Source organism: Lissotriton vulgaris, chromosome 4_1 (genome assembly GCF_964263255.1).
Source record: "Lissotriton vulgaris chromosome 4_1, aLisVul1.2, whole genome shotgun sequence".
Lineage (NCBI taxonomy): Eukaryota > Metazoa > Chordata > Amphibia > Caudata > Salamandridae > Lissotriton > Lissotriton vulgaris.
In genome coordinates, this window is record NC_141691.1 from 1363340142 (window position 1) to 1363361293 (window position 21152).

Below are 21152 nucleotides of genomic sequence, written 5' to 3' on the forward strand. Positions count from 1 at the left end.
AAATGCGATATTGACACATAGTTTCCCTATGGCAAAACAAAAATCTGAACTTGGAAGGAAAAACTCTGTTTAAAGAGGAATGGGCACAAAAAGGCATACAGTTGGTAGGAGATCTCGGTACACCCTCCTAGCCTATACCCTTCTCCCAACTCAAAGCTATTTTCGACCTATTAACCTAGACGTTTTCCCATTCTTAAAGATTAAGACACGCATAGCCAGACAGAAATCCTCCCGACCTACCCAACACACTACAATCACATAGCAAAGGTGGACATCTAGCATCCAAACTATACTCTCTCCTCTCCGCTTCAAAAACCACTCTAACCAAATCAATACAAAATAAATGGAAATCCTTACTCTCCGACTCAAACTGCTTCCAGGAGATGACTCTAGACTGGCCGTCCACATGGGAGAGCCTTACCTCTTGCATAATCACACCATCACTTGTGCAATGTTAGTACTGGATTGCTTATATCTATCAATGGACCTCAGGGAAACTATGTAAACTCGGTCTTCGATCCTCTGACACGTGCTGGAGCTGTGAGAAAGAAGCAGGTGACTTAAGGTATATGTTACTGGAGTGTACTTTCACTAAGCAATTCTGGTTAGACATTAGTAAGACCATTTTACAAAGTCTTCACATAACTTGGACTCCTAATCTAGTCTCCATTAAATTAGGAATCCCCCACTTAAAATATGCCCTAAATAAAGAAGACCGCTTTTTATGGGACATCCTGATCTCAGTCGGCTTCAAAGTCATACTCTCCGTGTAGAAGGACATATCAAAACTCTCCTCCCGTACCTGGTGTGAATGGGTTCAGTGCAATAGAGGTGTAATTAACTCACTAAACATACTTAAGGACACCATCAATGATCAGTAGTAAAATCTGGCTCAAATTAGATAGTTTTATCTCAATTATGTCCCTAAATTAGTAGGATTTCTCACTTCCACTCTCCCTTCCCCCACCTCACCATCCCCCGCGCTCCCTCTTCATTTACTACTCTGCACACACTTTCCCTATTCTAAATCTAGCCTGTCTATTCTCCTCCTCTCTCTTCTTTCTCTCCTCCTCTTAATCTTTCTCGCTCTCCACCTATCTCGCTACCAACCAGGGTATCCGCACTATTCTCTCACTAAATATTTTCACTCCCTTACCATAAAAACAGTCCATTCCACTTCATTATCCCATACATATACAATTACACTTATCCTCCGTACGATATGTTGGTACCATTCCATTGATTGCATTTTCTATGTTTTTCAGCTGTACTCCCCTGTTCGTACAAAACTCTAATAAAAACCTCTTTGAATTTTTTTATTTTTTTTTAAACTTGAAAAATGCGTCTGACCTGATTTACAAATCTATTTATGCTTCTCTGTGACACTTACATGTGCAGTATATTAATCTTTGTGATTCACCAAACAAACCGTAAATTTGGAATTGTGAGTTAATTTACATAAAATTCAAAATGGCACCAGTGTGATGTGGGTTATATGTGAACATATCTGTTCATAGGTATTCCTTGCGGGTGTCCCACTTTGAAAACACCTACAGACGGTGGAGAATAGCTATATGTTTGGAAATGTGTGGATATTCTTAAAACTTTTTCAATAGTCATCTTGGAATAGTTGCATATTTACGCCTGCCTGGAGCAGGAGTAATTCTTGTTTTTGGGTTGGGAAAGGAGATGCAAGATCCGCCCTCCCCAAATTAGTGGCGGTGTATGGAAAGTAATTTTTCCAAATAGAAAACATGTTAGCAAGTGCAGATGTCTACACATCCGAACCCTCCTGGAGTTCGGCGAGAGTCTCAGTTTCCCAGAAGTAGTCCTAGAATTCTTTATAAATTCCAAGACAGTTGAACATTTGTTTGAAATGTAGGAGTAACCCAAGGGAGCAAATTGCGAAATTTCTTTATAAATTGGTCCAGTCATAAAGTATACAGTTTGCGATTTTTTCTTGCAGTTTCAACAGAACTTCTGAGCAATCCACACATCTACTTTTTTTTGGGGGGGGGTGGGGGGAGATCACCAAATCTTGATCAAAAAGTGTAATATCCAAACAGGGGATATTCTGCTGAAGTGAGTTTACAACCTCATGTAAGTACAGATTTACTCATCTCAAGAAATGGTAAATGTTTCTTGGGTATACCTGGAAAATCGTGCCAACATCAGTGTTGAAGCTATACCCATGAAAATTGAATTCATTTTTCACATGTAAGAACATAGACTTTTATAGTTTCAGATGCAAAGAAACGTATATCTGTTTTTTCACCATAGAGAAAATATGTTCCCCCTTCCGTAAACACTTTGTTGGTGTTCCATTCCCACTTTGGAAAGGTTATACTCTTGTCCTTGAGAGGATTAAATATCAGACCATTTCGAGAATGGAAATATGTCTAAAAATGGTTTGTGAATACCCACAGATGCCCCACTTTGCGGTTGTGCAAAAACGTTTAGAGCATTTCCACCCTGTGGCTCCCTACTCCTCAAATGCAGAAGTAGATTACCTCATAAGGTAACCCTGTTATGAGTAAATTCATTTTTGAGTGCAAAAACAAGTTTTCTGATTTAAGAAGTGTTTTTCCCTTATAAATCATGCTATTTGGACTTGTAATTCGGATGTCTTCTTTCAAATAGCTTTAGAAAAGAAGCAAATAAATAGTTTGTGGCACTGGCATCGGTGCCAAGCAGAGACAATGCTTTAAAAACCTCTTGAGGTATTACCTTCTCAGAAGGCGTCCCTTGTTGTAACAGGCTGACAGTCTTCTTAAACAGCAGACAAATAGATTGTTGTTTACAGTGATAGTCCGACATATTTAAGTAGCAAAATTCGGCACAGAAGTTTAAAACAATTATCGCCTTATAAATAAGCAAATTGGAAATGTGTATTGAGAATTAGCATGCAGAACCTGTACAATTTAGCGCATTGTGGCCCTCAATTGTGAGGGTTGCCATTCTCAAAGGTGCGGGGAACCCTGTTACTGGCCCTATAGGGAATTATAAGGTCTGTAAAGTTACAGCGGATCCGTCATATTTCTCCTTGAGATTTCGACTACTATAGTCAGGCCTGGAATGATCGATTCCCAATATAATTTCCCATTCTTCTAGGGATTCGCATGGTTCAACCCAAACCCCAGTTAATTTCGCATTACCAGATTTAAGGGGACCCCCCCAGTGCTGAACCCAATAAGGAAATCAGTAAATCCTTGAGGAAACAAGGATGGATTGTTCTCATATTTCGAATTGTTCTAATTTATTTCATTCTTGCAGACTAGTTGCTAATTTATTGTCATGGAAAATCAATATCAGCTTTCCAGTCCCAATTATTTCAGTAGAGTTCCTGTGCATATTGTTGTCGTGTAGAAGCATGCCTGTCAAGGTGGTTACTTGTTGAGGGAAGAACAGCTCCCCTAGAGGAGGTGTCTACAGGAGAGATGAAGAGAGTGGAGTTTGTCCTCTGAGATTTATGAAAGGGCACCTGTGAAACAGCATGGCGTCCTCCATGTCTTCATTATATGGCAGCTACAGTGCAGGAGGCACGCGCTATTCAAAGGTGTCTGACCAATCCCATTACAGAATAGATCCACACGACAAAAAACAAGAATGTTGCTGTGTGTGCCTAATTTGCAATGTTTGGGTATTCAAACATTTCTGCTAGACCAGTGCGCAAATTATACACCTGCATGCATAACTCAGTACTGTTTATGAAGAGAAAAAGGATTTATGTCTGTTTGCAATAAGATAAATCTCCCCGTTTACATACAGCATGAATTTCTAGGGTAACATAAATTACACATTCATAATAATATTACTTAAGAACATTTATCACCATCAAAATTAATTATTTATGCATGCTAGTAGGTATGCATCGCCACCCTTTCCTACACATATCCTCCAGCAATGTGTCCATTTCACTGCATTATCTTCATGGCGGTGCCTGCTTTATTTAATCTATATATTATATATATCTAGTTGTTCTACGTCGCTTAACAAAAAGTAGCAAACTAGCAAAAACGGCACAAATACACTTGCATAAAGTGTGGCAGCACGGAGATTTTTTTTGATATGGCTAAGGAAAACTAAAAGCAGTCAGGAAATAGTCAGAAAAGGAGAAAAGATTTGCGGAAGGACATGGAACAAATTCAACCAAGAAGCAAAGCATTAATAGACAGTTAATAGTACTGTAGTTGGCTTTTGTGTAGCCCTTCATATCTAATGAGGTGCATAATTCATTAGCGAAGAGGTAGCAAGCTTTGCCATAGGTTTCGTTTGGTTGGATGGATGCTGCTGGCTAGGAGTGTGGGAGCCTTTGTCGGTTTGGTGTTGTGTGGGAAACCAGAGTGGTGCTCCTTATCTTGTCATATGTCACAGTATTAAAAAATGTAGTGGAGTAAAAAATAAATGTTAGCATATTTGATTTCAAAACTGTTGTTCTGTGTTTGAAAAGGGTTGTTAGCTTGTCCTCTGTGTTAAATATTTTGATGGGTTGGCTAAAACTTCCCCGGTAATTGTGATCGTTTACCTAAGCTTTTGCCTGGAGTAGAATAAATAGAGTGATGCATAGTTGTGCATGTGATCTTGCCTACCATCCCTTCGGAGGCAACGCGTTTTTGTTCTTCGGTGGGTATGGTCCTGAGTCAATTGATGGCCATACTCTCCTTGTGTCTTAGGATTGGTTCCCGTTATTGGACGGTGTGATCCTCCAACATCTCTTTGGGCGGTCTTCATTTCCTTGCTGATTTTAATGTGAACTTGGATATTTCTTGGATGGTGGAGGTAGTGGGGTCTAAAGTTTGAAAGGAAAGAGGTGCAGTGAGAGAGATCAGCAGTACTTAATTTGAGCCAGTGGTTGCCAGTGGGGCTCATCGGCACTCAGTGCTGAGGACCAGTACCTATTTTTTTTAATCACACATTTCCCGAGAGCAATAGAGGGAAAACTCACAAAGGAGAAAGATAAAGGCAGAAAAAAACTTCCAAAAAATGGAAATCAGGAACCTGCTAGAGTGAGATTAAGTGGCGAGGGGTCCTTGGTAGTCGATTAAAGAGGCATGAGGTAGATTCCAGACTACACACCCTTAGTATTCGTGTACCGGAACCCTAAAGGGCTTCTGAGCAGGGCTAGGGCACCAGCACTTGTTCTTCTACAAAATATACACTGGAGATCAAGTATGTTGGAGAGAAAAGTAGGAGGGTGAAATGCTAAAGGCTGCATGACAGGGGCTAGCAAGATGAGGAGTTCTTGTAGGAGGTCTTACTCTATCTTGGTGATCACCCCTGCCTTTGGAGGGCATCCTATTGTGGTGCTGATGCCACTGCCCTCACATGCTATCTCCTACTTTGTGCCATTTGTTTGTAAATGCCGCCAACAGAAGTCTAATAACTAGAACGACAGTGGGCAAGCATTCATGCGACCTTGGCAGAAGGCCAATCATCAGAATGGCGGTAGTGAAGCAGAACCCCCGCTTCCAGTGTTGTGATGGTGCTTGGGGTGTCCTAAATAAACTTTTTTACGGAGTACCATTTGATATATAATAACAGTCACCCTTAGCAAGACACCTATGTGCCGGGCGCCCACGGCTTCCAACCTCTTTATGGCTCGTCTCCTTCAACAAAATAGCCCTACCTGTGTAGAATGATACGACTAGTTATTGGGTCATGAAAAAATCTAAGCATGACCTGGGTTATTTCTTTATAATAAACATCACTGGTTTCACATGTGTTGAACACTTCTGATTCTTTTAGAGAAGCTGTTAGTCTGCTAAGTAAGTGCAATAATTAAATGCAATACAAATATCAATGGGTCTATTTGCAAACTGCATTTAGTAGTACTACTAATATACTACAAAATGCTATTCACTAACCTACGTGCTGAGATCTATGCTCTCCAATCTTTGATTTGCAGAGATCTCCGCCCGACTGCAGAGATTTCCATACACTTATGCCTACATTTTAGTAGTAAATGTGGGAGGGAAGGGGAGTGGCTGGAAAAAGGGTAATACTACTAATTAAGGAGCGGTTAAGGGACGAATAGAGAGGAGCTTAGGGAGGGGCATACATCCACCCACAAAATAGAAAGCCCTTTCCTATTCACAAATGGCAGTTCTATAGTTCTATAGTTCCTACAGTCGCAAAGGATCCAAAACAGCCGAAAATATAATCCAGCTTCGAGAGGGAGTATGTCCAGCACCACCCATGGCCATCCACAAGTACTACAACACCACAATTGTCACATTGTGACCTGGGATGTTTCATAGCCAAGCCTGGTACCAAATGCTGAAGACAGTCTCTTCACAGCGTGGACTGTCTCGCAGCAAAGCCTGCATCTATTTTTCAGGGCAGTCATTATCCTTGCGGTGTAGAATTGGCTGTCTTGCAGCATTGTTTGTTGCATATGGTGTTCTCATGCTGCAGAATGCTCATGGCCAGCGCCAAGCGGCCATGACTGAAGTAATACAGGAGTCTCACAGTGTAGAAGAAGCATCTTTAAGCAAAATCCCAGTGGCCATGGCTTAAGGAAAGTAGTGCCTCCCCAGTATGGAATGTGCAGCACAAACACTGGAGGCACACATTACTATCAGTGTGGGACATCTCACAAAAAGATCCTGGGGGATATTGCAGGACGGACTCTACCATCACAATGTGGGAGCCCCCGTATTATTAAGGCATGTTAATCCCTCGTATCAAGAAAGCCAGAATGGGTGGCCGCTCTTTTAGATTTATAGTTGCACAAAGCTGGAACAAACTCTCAATGGGTCTCAGACTTGAAAGATCAGAGGCCAAGTTTAGGAGTCTCCTTAAAACTTTTTTGTTTCTCCATGTAGGGGCACTATCAGGTGTTTTTTTTTGGGCTATGCTATTTCTGCTGGGCCTGCTATTTCCACAGCGCAGGGACACGCCGGGAAGGCTTTACAAGCTACCATATAATTTATTATTAATTAGGGTAATACTTAAACTTGAAACGTGGGGGGTGCACCAAGTCCTGGGCGCCATTGTTCAGAGCATTGTACAGTGTGGATTGTTTCATCCGAATGGTATTTGCCCTTACTGTGTGGAAGGGGATACCACCATTCATAGTATAATGGCCATTCTTAAGGCAGAGACAGACTTCATAGTCTGGAATGTGCCACTTCATGGTTGCTTAACACTACCATCACAGTATGACATATCTCATACAGAATTTCCTTGGGAACATTTCTCCTTCTCCTCCATGTTTCTTCACTTGTGCATATTACCTACACACTTAGCGTCCATTGAGGATGTGTCACTTATACACCTACCTGTTTAATTAAGAATTTCCCAGACATAGGTCGCATTAACATTCAGATAAAGTCTTGTAGTACTTACAGTTCTGGTGACAGCCTGGGATGTTCATTTGGTATCCCCAGTCTTTCCTGACCTTCTTCAAAGCATGGGATAGAAGAGGTAGAGGCGCAAATGCATAAAGGAGCCCAGAATGTTTCTCTGAAGGAGAAACATTTCTTCCAAGGAGCATTGAGATGTAAAGTCCAGAGTGCTAAAGGACACAACATTGAGTGATGTTGGCATAGCAAACAGATCTAACTAAGGCACACCCCACAGGGCGAAGACCCTTTGAACTACCTCTGGGCGCAGACACCACGCCTGGATACCCCTCCTTGTGATTAGCATGCTCTACAAGTACTGATTGATTGAAGACAGTCCACGATGAGCAAGATGAAGCAAAATATGTTTTATGGGCCGAGTTGGACACCACAGACTGTGTTGGCTGCGCTATAGGCACCAGTGTGGTGATTTGGCGTCATGCATAGATGTGCACTATGGGCTATTCCTGGAAAATGCAACCGTCCTTAATATATATGCTGTTTGATGGGTCCAAGATTTTTGGTGACAAGGATTAAACGGTTCAAGGATAGCCATGCTCTGGCTCGCTACTTGGAAAACTTGGCTACCTCTGGCCCACCAGTTTCATCAACAATATCTGAAGTTTCAAGGCAACAACCGGAGCCTTGCTTACCACCAGAAACAGCCCACGAGGCCTTTTCAGAGCTCAAGAGAATGGGGGCACAAGCATCCGCTCCAGCAAGGTCAGTCCTCGTCTTTCTCATCATATTCCATGGCCACTGCCAAGTTTCTCTGATACTCCCTACAATAGTAATGAAGGATGAGTGGCAGGTAGGGGCATAATATGTTTTTATCTACCCGGCTGGCATGCAGTCAGTTAGGACCAATGGGTCATACAGGTTGTTCAGCGTGGTTATGCCCTCCCTTTCCTATCTACTTCCCCCTTCTGTTCCCCAAGTTTTTTCAGACATTTGCTGTCCATGTCAGCATCCTTGCCAAGGAGGTTCATTCGTTGCTGGCCAAAGGTGCAATAGAGAGAGTCCCCAAGGTGCGCCAAAGGCAAGCCCGTCTGCGCCCGTCCGCGACAAGTCCGCGCCGGGGGCCGAGATGCTGTTTGTGCAATTCATTTTGCTGGCGCTATCAAGGGCGTATTTGCTGGATATTGCTAAGAGAAATCTTCCTCGCTGCCCTCATGTCTGGAAATCCGAAAGGCTGTCAAAAAGGGCCCTTAATTTGCAGAGGGTGTGGTCTCCTCTTTAGGGGGTGGGGTGTTAATCAGTATTTCCCCCGCAACTATCAATCTTACTCAGACCCACAAACGGAGGCCCCTGCACGGTTTTCTTATAAACTCCAGGTCCCTTATAAAGAACAATATTGCGTTTAAAGATTTTGTTCTTCAAAATGCTCCAGATTGGGTTTTCCAAACCGAAACATGGGCCAATGATTCATCTGGCCCTGAGCTCGTGGAGGCTATTCCCCCGGGCTAACTCTTTTCGAGAATGGACAGGGAGGGACGACGCAGAGGCGGTCTAGGTATCCTGGTCAGGCATTTCTTTACCTGTCGGGCAAAGCCTCTCACCTCTACTCTTGATGCCTATCAGGCATTTTATTTTTCCATAAACTTCACTCCCACAGAAAGTTTCTCTGGGATTGTCTGTTATAGGCAACCAGGGTCAAAGGCATCAGTTGGCCAGGACCTATACAACCTGTTAAAACCTTATCTGGAATGTACTAATCTCACGCTTCTTGGAGTTTTAATTTTAATTTAGAAAACAATACAAATCATGATACCCGTACTCTTTTAGAGGTCTTGAATGGCTGTGGACTACATCAATTAGTGAAGTCTTCTACCCACATCGCTGGTCATACCCTTGATGGGATCTTTTCAAATGATGACCGCATTTTTGTGGATGTGCCCGTTCCTCTTTCTTGGTCAGATCACCATGCCGTTCCTTTTGAGTTAAAGGCTACTACGTTAGGCACTTTTCAGAAGGCAGACCCAAAATGGAAGAACAAGGTAATTTTACCTTGATCTGACTGACTGACTGAAGGGTTTGTAAAGCGCTCGAATGCCGCGACGTCTCCAATGAAACGGTCGCTAATTTTCGATCTAACTCACAGATCCTTGACTTTTCTAACGCGGATATTGGCGTGGTTGACCTGGTGGAAAGAATTTCATCCATGATGGATACCCGTGCCCCTAAAAAAAATCTTACTATTCTGCTAGGTCTAAGCCTACCGCACCCTGGTTCTCTGATCGGTTACGTGAAATGAGGCAGGAGTGTAGAAGGAAGGAAAGATTCTGGTGGAAGGACCTGGCTCCGTCAGGCAGGGTGTCCCATAAATAAGCTTTGAAGTCTTATAAAGCAGCTATACTTGAGGAAAAAGAAAGATACTTTTCCAACATTGTCGGGGGTCTTACCTCCACCAAGGAGCTTTTTAACAGCTTCTTTGCTCCTGCTGCTCCTCCTATTTTGGACAAGGTGGAACCTTCACAGGCACTCTGCGACAGCTTATCCTTCTTTTTCCGCTCTAAGATAGCTGACATCTATTTCAAGTTGGAGATTCAAAATCCCACCCAGATACCTGATACTATGTCAGATACTCTCCCTAATAGTGGCCCTAGCTGTACCACGTCAGGGAGTTTTTGCTCTTTCCCTAACCTTACGACTGAGGCCATAGATCTGTTGATTGATGGAATTATATCTGGGTCCCCTCTGGATCCTTGTCCCCTTAAAGTTGTGAAAAGAGCAAAAGAGGCTTTCATCCCCCACCTTATGACAGTCTTGAACTTAGCCATATCCTCAGGACTTTATCCGCTGATCTGGAAGGCTGCTGTGGTCAGACCCATACTTAAGAAGCCCTCGCTAGATCCTTCCTTTCTTAAAAATGTTCATCCTATTTCCCTTCTCGCTCTTCCCACAAAAATTCTTGAATCTCACCTCAATTTGCATTTGAGCGCCTACCTGAGGGACCATCAGATTTTAGATGACATCCCAACATGGTTTTAGATGCTCTCACAGTACAGAGACTGCACTTACAATGGTGCTGGATAATATTCGAGTTCAGGTGGATGCGGGTCATACCACTCTCCTGATTTTACTCGACCTTACCGCCGCCTTCGATACTCTGTCCCCCAGAGACTGGTGGAACGTCTCAAGGAGATAGGGGTCGGGGCCGGACTCTGGATCTCCTTACTTCTTTTCTTAGTGAGCGGTCCCAACTAGCCAGAATGAGGAGCTTCTCCTCAGAGCCCTCCCCCCTTGCCTGCGGTGTGCCCCAGGGCTCTTCTTTGAGCCCTACCTTGTTTAATATCTATGTGGCCCTGCTGGAAGGGTGGTGAAAGCCTTTAGGCTTGAGGTGTTATCCTATGCGGACGACACCCAGATCATGGTATCCATTACGCTAAAGGTCAGGAACTCCGCAAACATTTTTAAAGACTGTATGATAGCAGACTCATCTTGGATGGTTCATAACTATCTTAAATTGAATGGTGAAAAGACGGAGGTCCTGGTCTTTGGGGAAGACCTGGACATTTGGTCGGTGAGTGGTGACCTGATTCCCTGGGTACATGTCCCATTCCTGTTCCTCATGGGAAAAATCTTGGAGTCATTATCGATGATTCCCTCTCCATGACTCTGTAGGTCTCAAGGACTGTTTCCACCTGTTTCAGGCTTATTCGTATCATTAGAAAAATATCACAGTTTTTGTATTTTGAAGCCCGAAAAAAGGTGGTTGGGGCCTTAATCCTGGCCAGACTAGACTATTGTAATGCCCTTTATTTGGGCATCAATAAGGGTCAGATTTACCGCTTGCAGCTGGTTCAAAATGCTGCTACAAGGCTGGTTTTGAATCTCCCTAAGCATCATTCGGTCTCAGCTTCCCTCAGTCTGTTGCATTGGCTTCCGGTGGACTGTAGAGTTTTGTTTAAGACCCTTTGTCTCACCCACAACGCATAGCATGGTCGGGGCCCATCTGGCCTAAAAGCCCATTTTAAAAGGTATACGCACTCAAGGAACCTCAGGTCAGTAAACCGTAACCTCTTTGTGGTACAGAGGTTTAAAAAATTGAGGTGGGGAGGGAGAGCTTTCTCGCTGACTGCTGCCAAGGCGTGGAACTCTCTCCCTGTTTCCCTATTGGGTCAACAAGAACATTCTGCTTTTCGCAAGTCTCTTAAAACCTAGTTGTTTCCTAAGAGCAGGGTCTAAGTATGATTTCCGAAGTTGTCTGTGGGTGGTCTGTACATAAGCGCCTTGACGCCCTTGGGCTTAGTTTGCGCTATACAAATTGCTCATTCATTCACTCATTCATTGATTCAAGGCGGAGGTGGGCAACGGATGCTACAATTGCTTGAACAAGGTGCTGAAGTGGGGCAACACAACTACCCGCAGCAGGGATAAGTACTTATAGAATGTGCAGTTTGTTAACGCTCTAGAAACTAAGATAACCATTATTAAAATAATTCACTTTGATTAATACCTCATCACCACTGGCTCCTGCAGAGCCCCCTCTCTTCAGTCAACCTGGAGGTGACTGTAGTGCCCCCTTCCTGCAGTGCATCCTCTTTCTGGGCTCCAGTGAATCACCAGACCATCTCTTAACACTTAACAACGAATTTTCCACAGAACACAACTACCTGTGAAAAGAAGTTCAAATTAACTCTAACCCTTACAATGAGGTTCCTGCAAATATAACCATTATACTGTGGGTTAAGCTTTCATTTTTGTCTTTTTTCCACAGGCAGTTGTGCTTGTTTGCGTCCACGCTGTGAGGAGAGCGATTTAATGTGGATGCGCGTTGTATGACAACCCCATGGTCCATGGTGGCTAACCCCACAGTTTGAAGCCTTTGAGTTTAAAATGTTATGTTTAAGGTTAGGGGTCAGTAGAGCAGAGCTCTGGAACTGAGAGACACAACTGGAGCGCACACTAATGGAGGAGGGAGAATGTTCTCTGTCAGGGGTCCAATACTAAACAAACTATTTCTGCTTATAGGCACAATCACATGCAGCATGGGTACTACAAAGCCGAAAACTTGGATCGTGACTGGCATTGTTTCTTTTGCTTTGTGACATACAGCTTCACCTTACGCTGCCTGAAGGCCTTCTGGTGTATCACAGGGAATTTATTGCTTGACTTTGGATCATGCTTAGATTTGAGACTCCAGAGAAACATCAAGGGGCCAGTGCGGCTTCTCCGCTAAGGTGGGGGAGCGTCGCTCCACAGGAAAAATAAAATAATAACAACATGTTATTCTCATTTTATTTTTCCGTCCTGGCTTTAGGTACAGGCGGGGCAGGGCTTGGCTGCCCACACAGCAGGGTAAGGAGTGGTGAGCCCTTTCTAAGTGCGCATGACTTTTTGGCCGCCTATCTTGAGACGGCCAAACAGTGATGCGCCCTTGGCATGTTCTCCACCCGGCTGTATTACACAGCCTGGGTGGAGAATATGCACAGGCCCCCAAACCCTGTCTGAGTGCCGTACCACGGTGCTCAGACCAATCACAATGCTGCTAAAATGCTGATGACCGCACAGTCGTGATTGGCTCGGGGAGTTTGGAAGCCTGTGAGCTTCTCGTTTCCTGCATCGGATGGAAGAGAACAGGCGGCTTGCAGATAAGTGGATTTTACCTTATTTTTATAGCACTTTGGATCCCAAGCAGCAGCCACTGCTCAAAAAACTTTTCAGTGGTTTTTCACACTCAAAATTCACCTGTGATCTGTTGGAAAAAACATATGTGCCCTATAAAAAAAGAAATGTCATATTGCAACTGTAATCGTCTTCATCAAGTAATCATTCCACTAAATGCAAGCTATCAATTTATAAATGTTCAGGCTTACCTATGGGGATTTGTCAATTTCCAAAAAGTACTAACTTTCCCAAATATCTAAAGTTACTGCTTTCTTTTGGTTCATATGTAGCTTAGTATCACTAAATCTCCAGAAATTGTAGACTGTTTCTACCTTTCACAATTCCCTCATACTTTTTGTGAATCATCCCACTATGTTTGATTAAAAAATATGGTTGCAAGGTACCTTGAGCTATCAAGATATAACCCAAGCGCAGTACAAAAATTTAATTAGCTCGCCATGAGGTGCTTCAAACTTCTACACCTCTGCATTCCATGTAAATCGTTCCACACCTGGAATCTCTCCTATCTTACAAGTAAACTGACTCCACTTAACAAACACAAGCCATAATGTTAATCAAGAAATCCCAAAGGACAACCAAGCTCTCTGCTGTGGTAGCTCCAGTATAGCAACAACCTATGCCTTTCTAACTAATTGTGTGCACAGTACACATCAGAACCGCCAACCTACTCAGTTTCTCTTTTATTAGTATTTATTTATTTATTTTTTTGCTCACATTCTTTAGTTTACTAAATACATGCTTATTTATGCAGGTTCACAGCTCCAGAAAAGCCAGCTATACAGATTAGGCTACTACTGCCAATAGCACCTGATCTCATATATATTATTATGTGATCAATCTGTGCAACCCCTGCTGCAGTAACTTTATCCTTCGGCCTGCTTCAACAGACTTCTTGTCTTATGTTACCTTACTTCTTTACAATAATGCTACCTGCCGTACAGCAGCATGTCAGCATTCTATATTCGTACCTCACAAAACTCAAATAAATATCTAAACGAGCTATTTCGCCCTATCAAAGGGCAAAACTCTTGTACTTTTGTGTGAGTTCGCGTATCCAGACATGAATCAATAAATAAAAATGGAGAGGATGTGTTGAACAATTTTTTCTACTTTCTGGAGTAAAAGAGTAGCCACGGTACGTGTGAAATATATTTCAAGATTGAGATTCAATCGAAACAACTAGATACAGAAGAAAAGTTACTCGATACACCTTGTGAATTGTTCAGATACACTAATATCTCAGCAGCTACATCTGACTTCTCATCACTAATTGCATTTTAAGTCAAGTGGTAGTGTGTGGTCACTGTGTAAACTCTGGGAATTGGCTTCTGTTCTCTGCAAATTGTGACCCCAGGCTCTTTTTTTTATAATTGATTTTCCAATTATTACTTAGTCAAACAGTCTAGGTTTACTATAGCAGGTGGGATAGGTGGGGCTAAATACAGTATGACACAGTTCAAGTTCAAGTTCGGCATTTGTATAGCGCCTTATATACCCAGAGGGTCTCAAGGCGCTTGAAGGGAGGGGTACTTTATTTATCGAAAATCCAAGTTTTCAATTGTTTTCTGAAGGAAAGGTGGTTCTGAGTAAGGCGGAGATGGGTGGGGAGAGAGTTCCAGGTTTTGGCTGCTAAGTAGGAGAAGGATCTTCCCCCATGGTGGATTTGTGGATGCGTGGGATTGCGGCAAGGGCTTGAGTGGATGATCGCAGTCGGCGGGTGGGGGTGTAAAAGGACAGGCGCGTGTTGAGGCATTCGGGTCCTAGGTAGTAGAGGGCTTTGTGTGCGTGGGTGAGGAGACGGAATGTTATTCTCTTGTTGACGGGGAGCCAGTGGAGGTCTTTCAAATGACCGGAAATGTGAGCTTGGCGGGGGATGTCTAGTATGAGTCTGGCTGAGGCGCTTTGGATGCGCTGGAGTTTTTTCTGTAGTTTGGACGTTGTCCCGGCGTAGAGGGTGTTTCTGTAGTCCAGTCGGCTGGTGACTAGTGCGTGGGTGACTGTTTTCCTTGTTTCGGTGGGGATCCAGCGGAAGATCTTTTTGAGCATGCGCAGGATGTTGAAGCATGAAGAGGAGACGGCGTTGACTTGTCTGGTCATCGAGAGGGAGGAGTCGAGGATGAAGCCCAGGTTACGTGCGTGGTCCGTAGGTATGGGAGCGCTTCCCAGGGATGGTGGCCACCAAGAGTCGTCCCAGGCGGAGGGTGAGGAACCTAGGATGAGGACTTCAGTTTTGTCCGAATTTAGTTTTAGCCTGCTGTCCTTCATCCATTCGGCTACTTCTTTCATCCCTTCGTGTAGGTTGGTTTTGGCGGTGTTAGAGTCATTGGTGAGGGAGAGGATCAGCTGGGTGTCGTCTGCATAGGAGATGATGTTGAGGTTGTGTTGTCGAGCGATGGTTGCGAGGGGGCTCATGTATACGTTGAAGAGGGTGGGACTCAGTGATGATCCTTGTGGTACGCCGCAGATGACTTCGGTGGCCTCTGATCTAAAAGGGGGGAGTCGGATTCTCTGGGTTCTTCTGGCGAGGAACGAGGTGATCCAGTCCAGTGCTTTACCTTGTATTCCGACATTGCTGAGGCGTTGAATAAGGGTGTTATGGCAGACAGTATCGAAGGCTGCGGAGAGGTCCAGTAGGATGAGGGCGACAGTTTCTCCGTCGTCCAGGAGTGTTCGAATGTCGTCTGTTGCTGCGATGAGGGCTGTCTCAGTGCTGTGATTGGCTCGGAAGCCGGTTTGTGAGAAGTCAAGGGATTTACTTGATTCGAGGAAGCCGGCTAGCTGACTGTTGACAGCTTTCTCGATGACTTTGGCAGGGAATGGGAGGAGCGAGATGGGGCGGTAGTTCTTGAGTTCAGTGGGGTCTGCTGTGGGTTTCTTCAGGAGGGCGCTGAGTTCGGCGTGTTTACAGCTTTCCGGGAAGGTAGCGGAGTTGAGGGAGCAGTTGATGACATCTCGTAGATGGGGTGCGATGATGGAGTCTGCTTTGTTGAAAATGTGGTGGGGACAAGGATCGGTTGGTGATCCTGAGTGGATGGAGTTCATCAGGTGTATGGTCTCTTCAGTGGTGATTGGGTTCCAGGCAAAAAGGTTGTTAGAGGGGTGCTTTTTTTCGGATGTGGGTGGGGAGGACTGAATTCTGGTCTGGTTTTTGAAACTGTTATGAATGTCTGCGATTTTGTTGTGGAAGAATGAGGCAAGGGAGTCGCAGAGGTCTTGGGAGGGGGTGATGTCATTTGCTCCGGCGGTGGGGTTGGTGAATTTTTTGACAATGTTGAATAGTTCCTTGCTGTTTTGGGCGTTGTTGTCGAGTCGGTCCTTCAATGCTGATTTCTTGGTGGATCGAATCAGTTGGTGGTGTTTGCGGATAGCGTTCTTGAAGGCTGTCTGGTTGTCAGTGGTTCGGTCATTTTTCCAGGCTTTCTCGAGGGTGCGGCAGATCTTCTTGGATTTCTTGAGGTCTTCGTTGAACCAAGGGGCTTTTTTGTTGGTCTGCTTGGGTTGATGTTTTTTCAAGGGTGCTAATTCGTCAGCGCTGTGGTTGATCCATTGTGTGAGGTTGGTGGCTGCAAGGTTTGTGTCCGATGATTTTGCAGGGGGGTTTTGGTGCAGTGATGTGAGGAGTTGGTCGGTTGTAGTTTTGTTCCAGTTTCTGCGGGGGATTGGTTGTGGGCGGTTGTGAGTCGTAGTTTTTTTGTAGCTGAAGTGAACGCAGCTGTGGTCTGTCCACTGAAGAGCTGTGGTGTGGTCGAAGGAGATATGCTTGCTGGAGGTGAAGATTTGGTCGAGCGTGTGTCCGGCGGAGTGGGTGGGGGTGTTAACAAGTTGTAGGGGTCAGAGATTAGCGAGGTAATCCAGAAGGGTGGTGGTGTTGTAGTCATTATTCTTTTCTAGGTGGAAGTTGAGGTCTCCCAGTAGGATGTAGTTCTCGGAGGGGAGGGCGTGGGGGCTGATGAAGTCAGTGATGTCTTCGCTGAATTGTGCGCGAGGTCCTGGTGGCCTGTAGATGAGGGTGCCTCTGAGTGTGGTGTTGGGGTCGGTGTGGATCTGGAAGTGAAGGTGTTCGGCGATAGCGAGGTTGTCGTCGGAGCTGGTCGAGATGCGGATGGTGTTCTTATGGACGATGGCGATGCCTCCTCCTGTTTGCTTGGTGCGGTCTTTTCGGATGATCTTGTAGCCGTCCGGAATGGCTATGGTGATGTCGGGAGCTGAAGAGCTGTTCATCCAGGTTTCTGTGAGGAAGGTAACGTCCAGCGCTGTGGTGTCGAGTAGGTTCCATAGCTCGATGGCGTGTTTGTGGACCGAGCGGGTGTTAAGTAGGATGCATTTCAGATGGTTGGGGTCGGAGCTCAGTTTGGAAACTGAGGATCTGGTGGGTTTCTTAATACAGTCGAACTTGCAGGAGTGGCAGGTGAATGGTCCATGGGTGTATCCTGGGGCGGCTTGGTGGCAGTTAAGCGGACGTCCGGGGTTAAGGGCTGAGAGTGATGCGGCGTCGTACGTGATGCGGCTGGTGGTGGATTTGCGAAGGCCAGGGGGTCTGGCGCTGGGCGCGGTCCAGGCGCGGACGGGCGTTGACGGGCTTACCTTTGGCGCGCCTTTGGCGCGCGTGGACGGTCCATCTGTTATAAATGGAGAGTGGAGGGGGGCGGAGCGTGGGCGTGGCGGCTGGGAGGCGGGAGCGTGGGGGGAGAGACGTGCTGGAGGCACAACCAAATGGCAGCAAGCAAAACAAAGGCTAACACAACGATATTGGGGCTATTGGGGCTCAAGTAATGGCAAACAAAGCAAAGCAAAATACTTCAGTGGGCACAGTCAGGCAATACTCAGGGGGCAATGTAGGCGATCCGAGCGATGGAGCGCCGGGGACGCACACAGGCACAATTAATATCCAGCAATGCGAGGCACTACACACAGGCACAATTAATATCCAGCAATGCGAGGCGCTACAATGCACAGATTCGTTTTGGCAGCAGTGAGGAGGAGAGCAGCGCTACGATACCCAGAGATGCAGGAGGCAAGGGGGAGCAACCGCTACGTCCGGAGACAGGCTGGTCACAAGGAGATGCCGGACGGGACGTTCCTGATAGTCAGTGGGTGGGCGGGGCGGCTGGGAGGCGGGAGCGTGGGGGGAGGGACGGGCTGGAGGCACAACCAAATGGCAGCAAGCAAAACAAAGGCTAACACGACGATATTGGGGCTCAAGTAATGGCAAATAAAGCAAAGCAAAATACTTCCGTGGGCACAGTCAGGCAATACTCAGGGGGCAATGTAGGCGATACGAGCGGTGGAGCGCCGGGGACACACACAGACACAATTAATATCCAGCAATGCGAGGCACTACAATGCACAGATTCGTTTTGGCAGCAGTGAGGAGGAGAGCAGCGCTACGATACCCAGAGATGCAGGAGGCAAGGGGGAGCAACCGCTACGTCCGGAGACAGGCTATCACAAACAGAAAAAAATCTGTGTCTTGTCAGTCTTACTTTTTTAAAGAACGACTAAAACGTTATTTACAAACAAGAGAATAGGAAGGTTAAAGTTAACAAGACTAAAACAAACCTAAAGTTTCTAGAATCCAAGCTATGAGTCTGACTTTTTAATAATAGCTAAATGGAATCAGCTGGTAAATGTAAATACTCAATGAGGAGTGCTCATCATTAGTCTGTGAGCCAATGACCTCAAAGATTTAGCATTCTTAAGATCCCTATGGGTCGTTGGAGGCTGCCTATATTTTCCAGAGAATGGGGGCTGTTTATGATGTTGGTCGGACTGCACACTAACAGGCAGTCAGTGGCAATCCAACTGCTTACAGCCCTTTTGTTCGATCACTGCATTTTAATACTGGAGGTCAGGCCCACAGCGGGCAGAGTCCAGACTACCGCCTCCGACAAAATCTCCGCTCCTGACGGGGTGGCAGTTGGAATCGCGGGCCAGTATGGCGGCAGTGCCGATCCAGGGTCTTCCGTTGATATTTGGCTATCCCTTTCCAACAGCCTGTTCATGGTAGGAACACTGCAATGTATAGGCTGTCGGAAAGGGCTATTGTGGTCCCCAAACTCAGGCCACTGCAAAGTGGCCCTGGGGGAACATATAGTGCTTCCAGTCACTTCCATGCACTATGTGCCATGCACCACATAGTGCATGGCACATCGGCCGCGCAACACCCATTAGACTCAAAGGGCTTCAGCCCCCCCCATCATGTGTGGCATCCCGGGATGAGACAGCTTCCTGGGCGCACACACAGACCCACCCGAGTACTTCACAGGTCTTTTAAAGACCTTTTGCTTGTTAATGAGGCTTTGATGGGTTTCACCCCTTCTTAGGGCCCCTGCAGCTCCACTCTGCCTTTTGATTGAAGAATCAGCCCCCCCCCCAAAAAAATGTCTTAGCCTCCCGAAATTTGACTCTAGGTGCGCCTCTGTGGCACATGGTCCATGGACGTGTAGGAAGTGTTCGTTTTCACGGCGACTTGTGCTGCGGCCCTTTTCCTGGGCCGCAGCATAAGCCGCTGTGAAAAAGAGCACTTTACGACCGCCAGCCTGGTGGTAGCATCGTAATTCCTCGGTCGAACCGCCGACTGCTTGTCGGGCAGTCTTCTGACTGCTGCGTTAGCGGTCGGTAATATCGAAATCACCCACATAGTGCTGATTTGGTACTCTGGCCTCTAGTATAAACCTTCCCACTTTATCTGCTTGTATTTTTTTTACCATTTCTGCCACCTGACAAGGCTTCTCTGAAGCTCTTTCCTTTTGAGATGTTCTTTTTAGTGACCTTAGCTACTGTCAGGCAATTCTTTAGTGATTAACTCTACATATCAAGAGCCTTCCTCACACAAACCTCCATTTCAGAAATGCCCCGTGATTCCTTCCTAATGTGTCTTCCACCTTTCACTTGTAGCTGGAAATTCTCCTGCTTGCTCAGAACCAATGTAATCTGTCCCTGTGTTTTACTGAGATGAATTTGTAAACGAAGTTTTGGGAAAAGCACGGCACGAAAGAAGTATGCAAATAAACAAAACACATTATACAAAATAAGATGTGTTGAACAGAATATGTATATATTATTACAAAGGGAATAGTTAACAGAATGTGGGCCTGATCATAACTCACAGCTGCAGCATATATTACATTTTTCCAGAAGTGACGTGTTTTGTCTGAGGGCTTTAGAAGGCTAACATTTGTTAAATGCTCGGATCCTGTCCTCATTGGGTTCACTCCTCCACTTAGACGTGCCTAACATTTGGAATATTAAGTCTGCACCCAGGAGACATGTGCTAAGATGACTATATTGAAAAATTGAAAAGTCACCCGCATAGCTGTGAAATCCCGAGTCCCCGTCTCTAAATGAAAACTGATAAATCACACCTATTGAAGGTTCTGTCGGTATTGTTCGCGGTCTCAAGGGCGCTTATTTTGAACGATTTTTTCCCTATAAATAGCAAGGCCTGTTGATGAAATCCTTGAAATTAATTTGCTGTCTTCTTTTTCTAATGACACATCCCTTTTTTTCATCTTCCAGCAGCTGAGAAGAGATTGATTTTTTGTGCGTGTGCTCGCCTTGCTCCTCTTCGTCATCTTTGTGTTGCTTGTGTTTTGCAGAGGTCCTGACAGATTACATCAAGCCGGGAGCAGAGTGCTTGGAGCTGTTTGCGCGTAACCTGCAAGCCGGCTGGACCAGTTGGGGCAATGAGGTTCTCAAATTCCAGCACATCGATTACTTTTCTCCTCTGGAGGATGGAAGCTGACCATGATCTCCTAGTTTAAAATATTTTTTAGCACTGACATGTTTTTGTATTACCAAAGCGGCTCTTTGAAAGCAATGTAAATAGAATTGGACGTGTTGCAATTTAACTCCATGTAGCAACCAACTCTCCTACGGTGCTATGGGGGTGTGAGCTTTAGCTGTACATTGTATTGTGCTTTCTGAATGGCATCTACACTTTCCCTGTATTTTTTTTTTTAAAAGAAAACTCATGTTTTGCTTCTGTTTTTAATAAGCCACCTGTCAAGTGGGACATTCTCTGGGCAGTTAGCGGTGACAGTAAAAGACGTCCATCGTATGGAACATACGCTTGCACACTACATTCATGTCACTCGTGTTCGGCTGTTTTATAAATTGCAGGCAGCTAGCACAGGGTCACCCATTGACGAGTCGTTCTCATTGGCTGTCATGCAGTCT

At 45.2% G+C, this 21152-nt stretch overlaps 1 protein-coding gene across 1 annotated transcript in view; it reads left to right on the forward strand.

The window, feature by feature from the left end:
• METTL4 (methyltransferase 4, N6-adenosine) overlaps positions 1–21036 on the forward strand; it is a 245271-nt gene extending 224235 nt beyond the window's left edge. Inside the window, exon 8 of the mRNA XM_086965603.1 lies at positions 20573–21036. Within this exon, the coding sequence (XP_086821729.1) occupies positions 20573–20718 (146 nt within the window). The 3' untranslated portion in view covers positions 20719–21036. The remainder of the gene's footprint in view (positions 1–20572) is intronic.
• Positions 21037–21152: the final 116 nt, after the last annotated feature.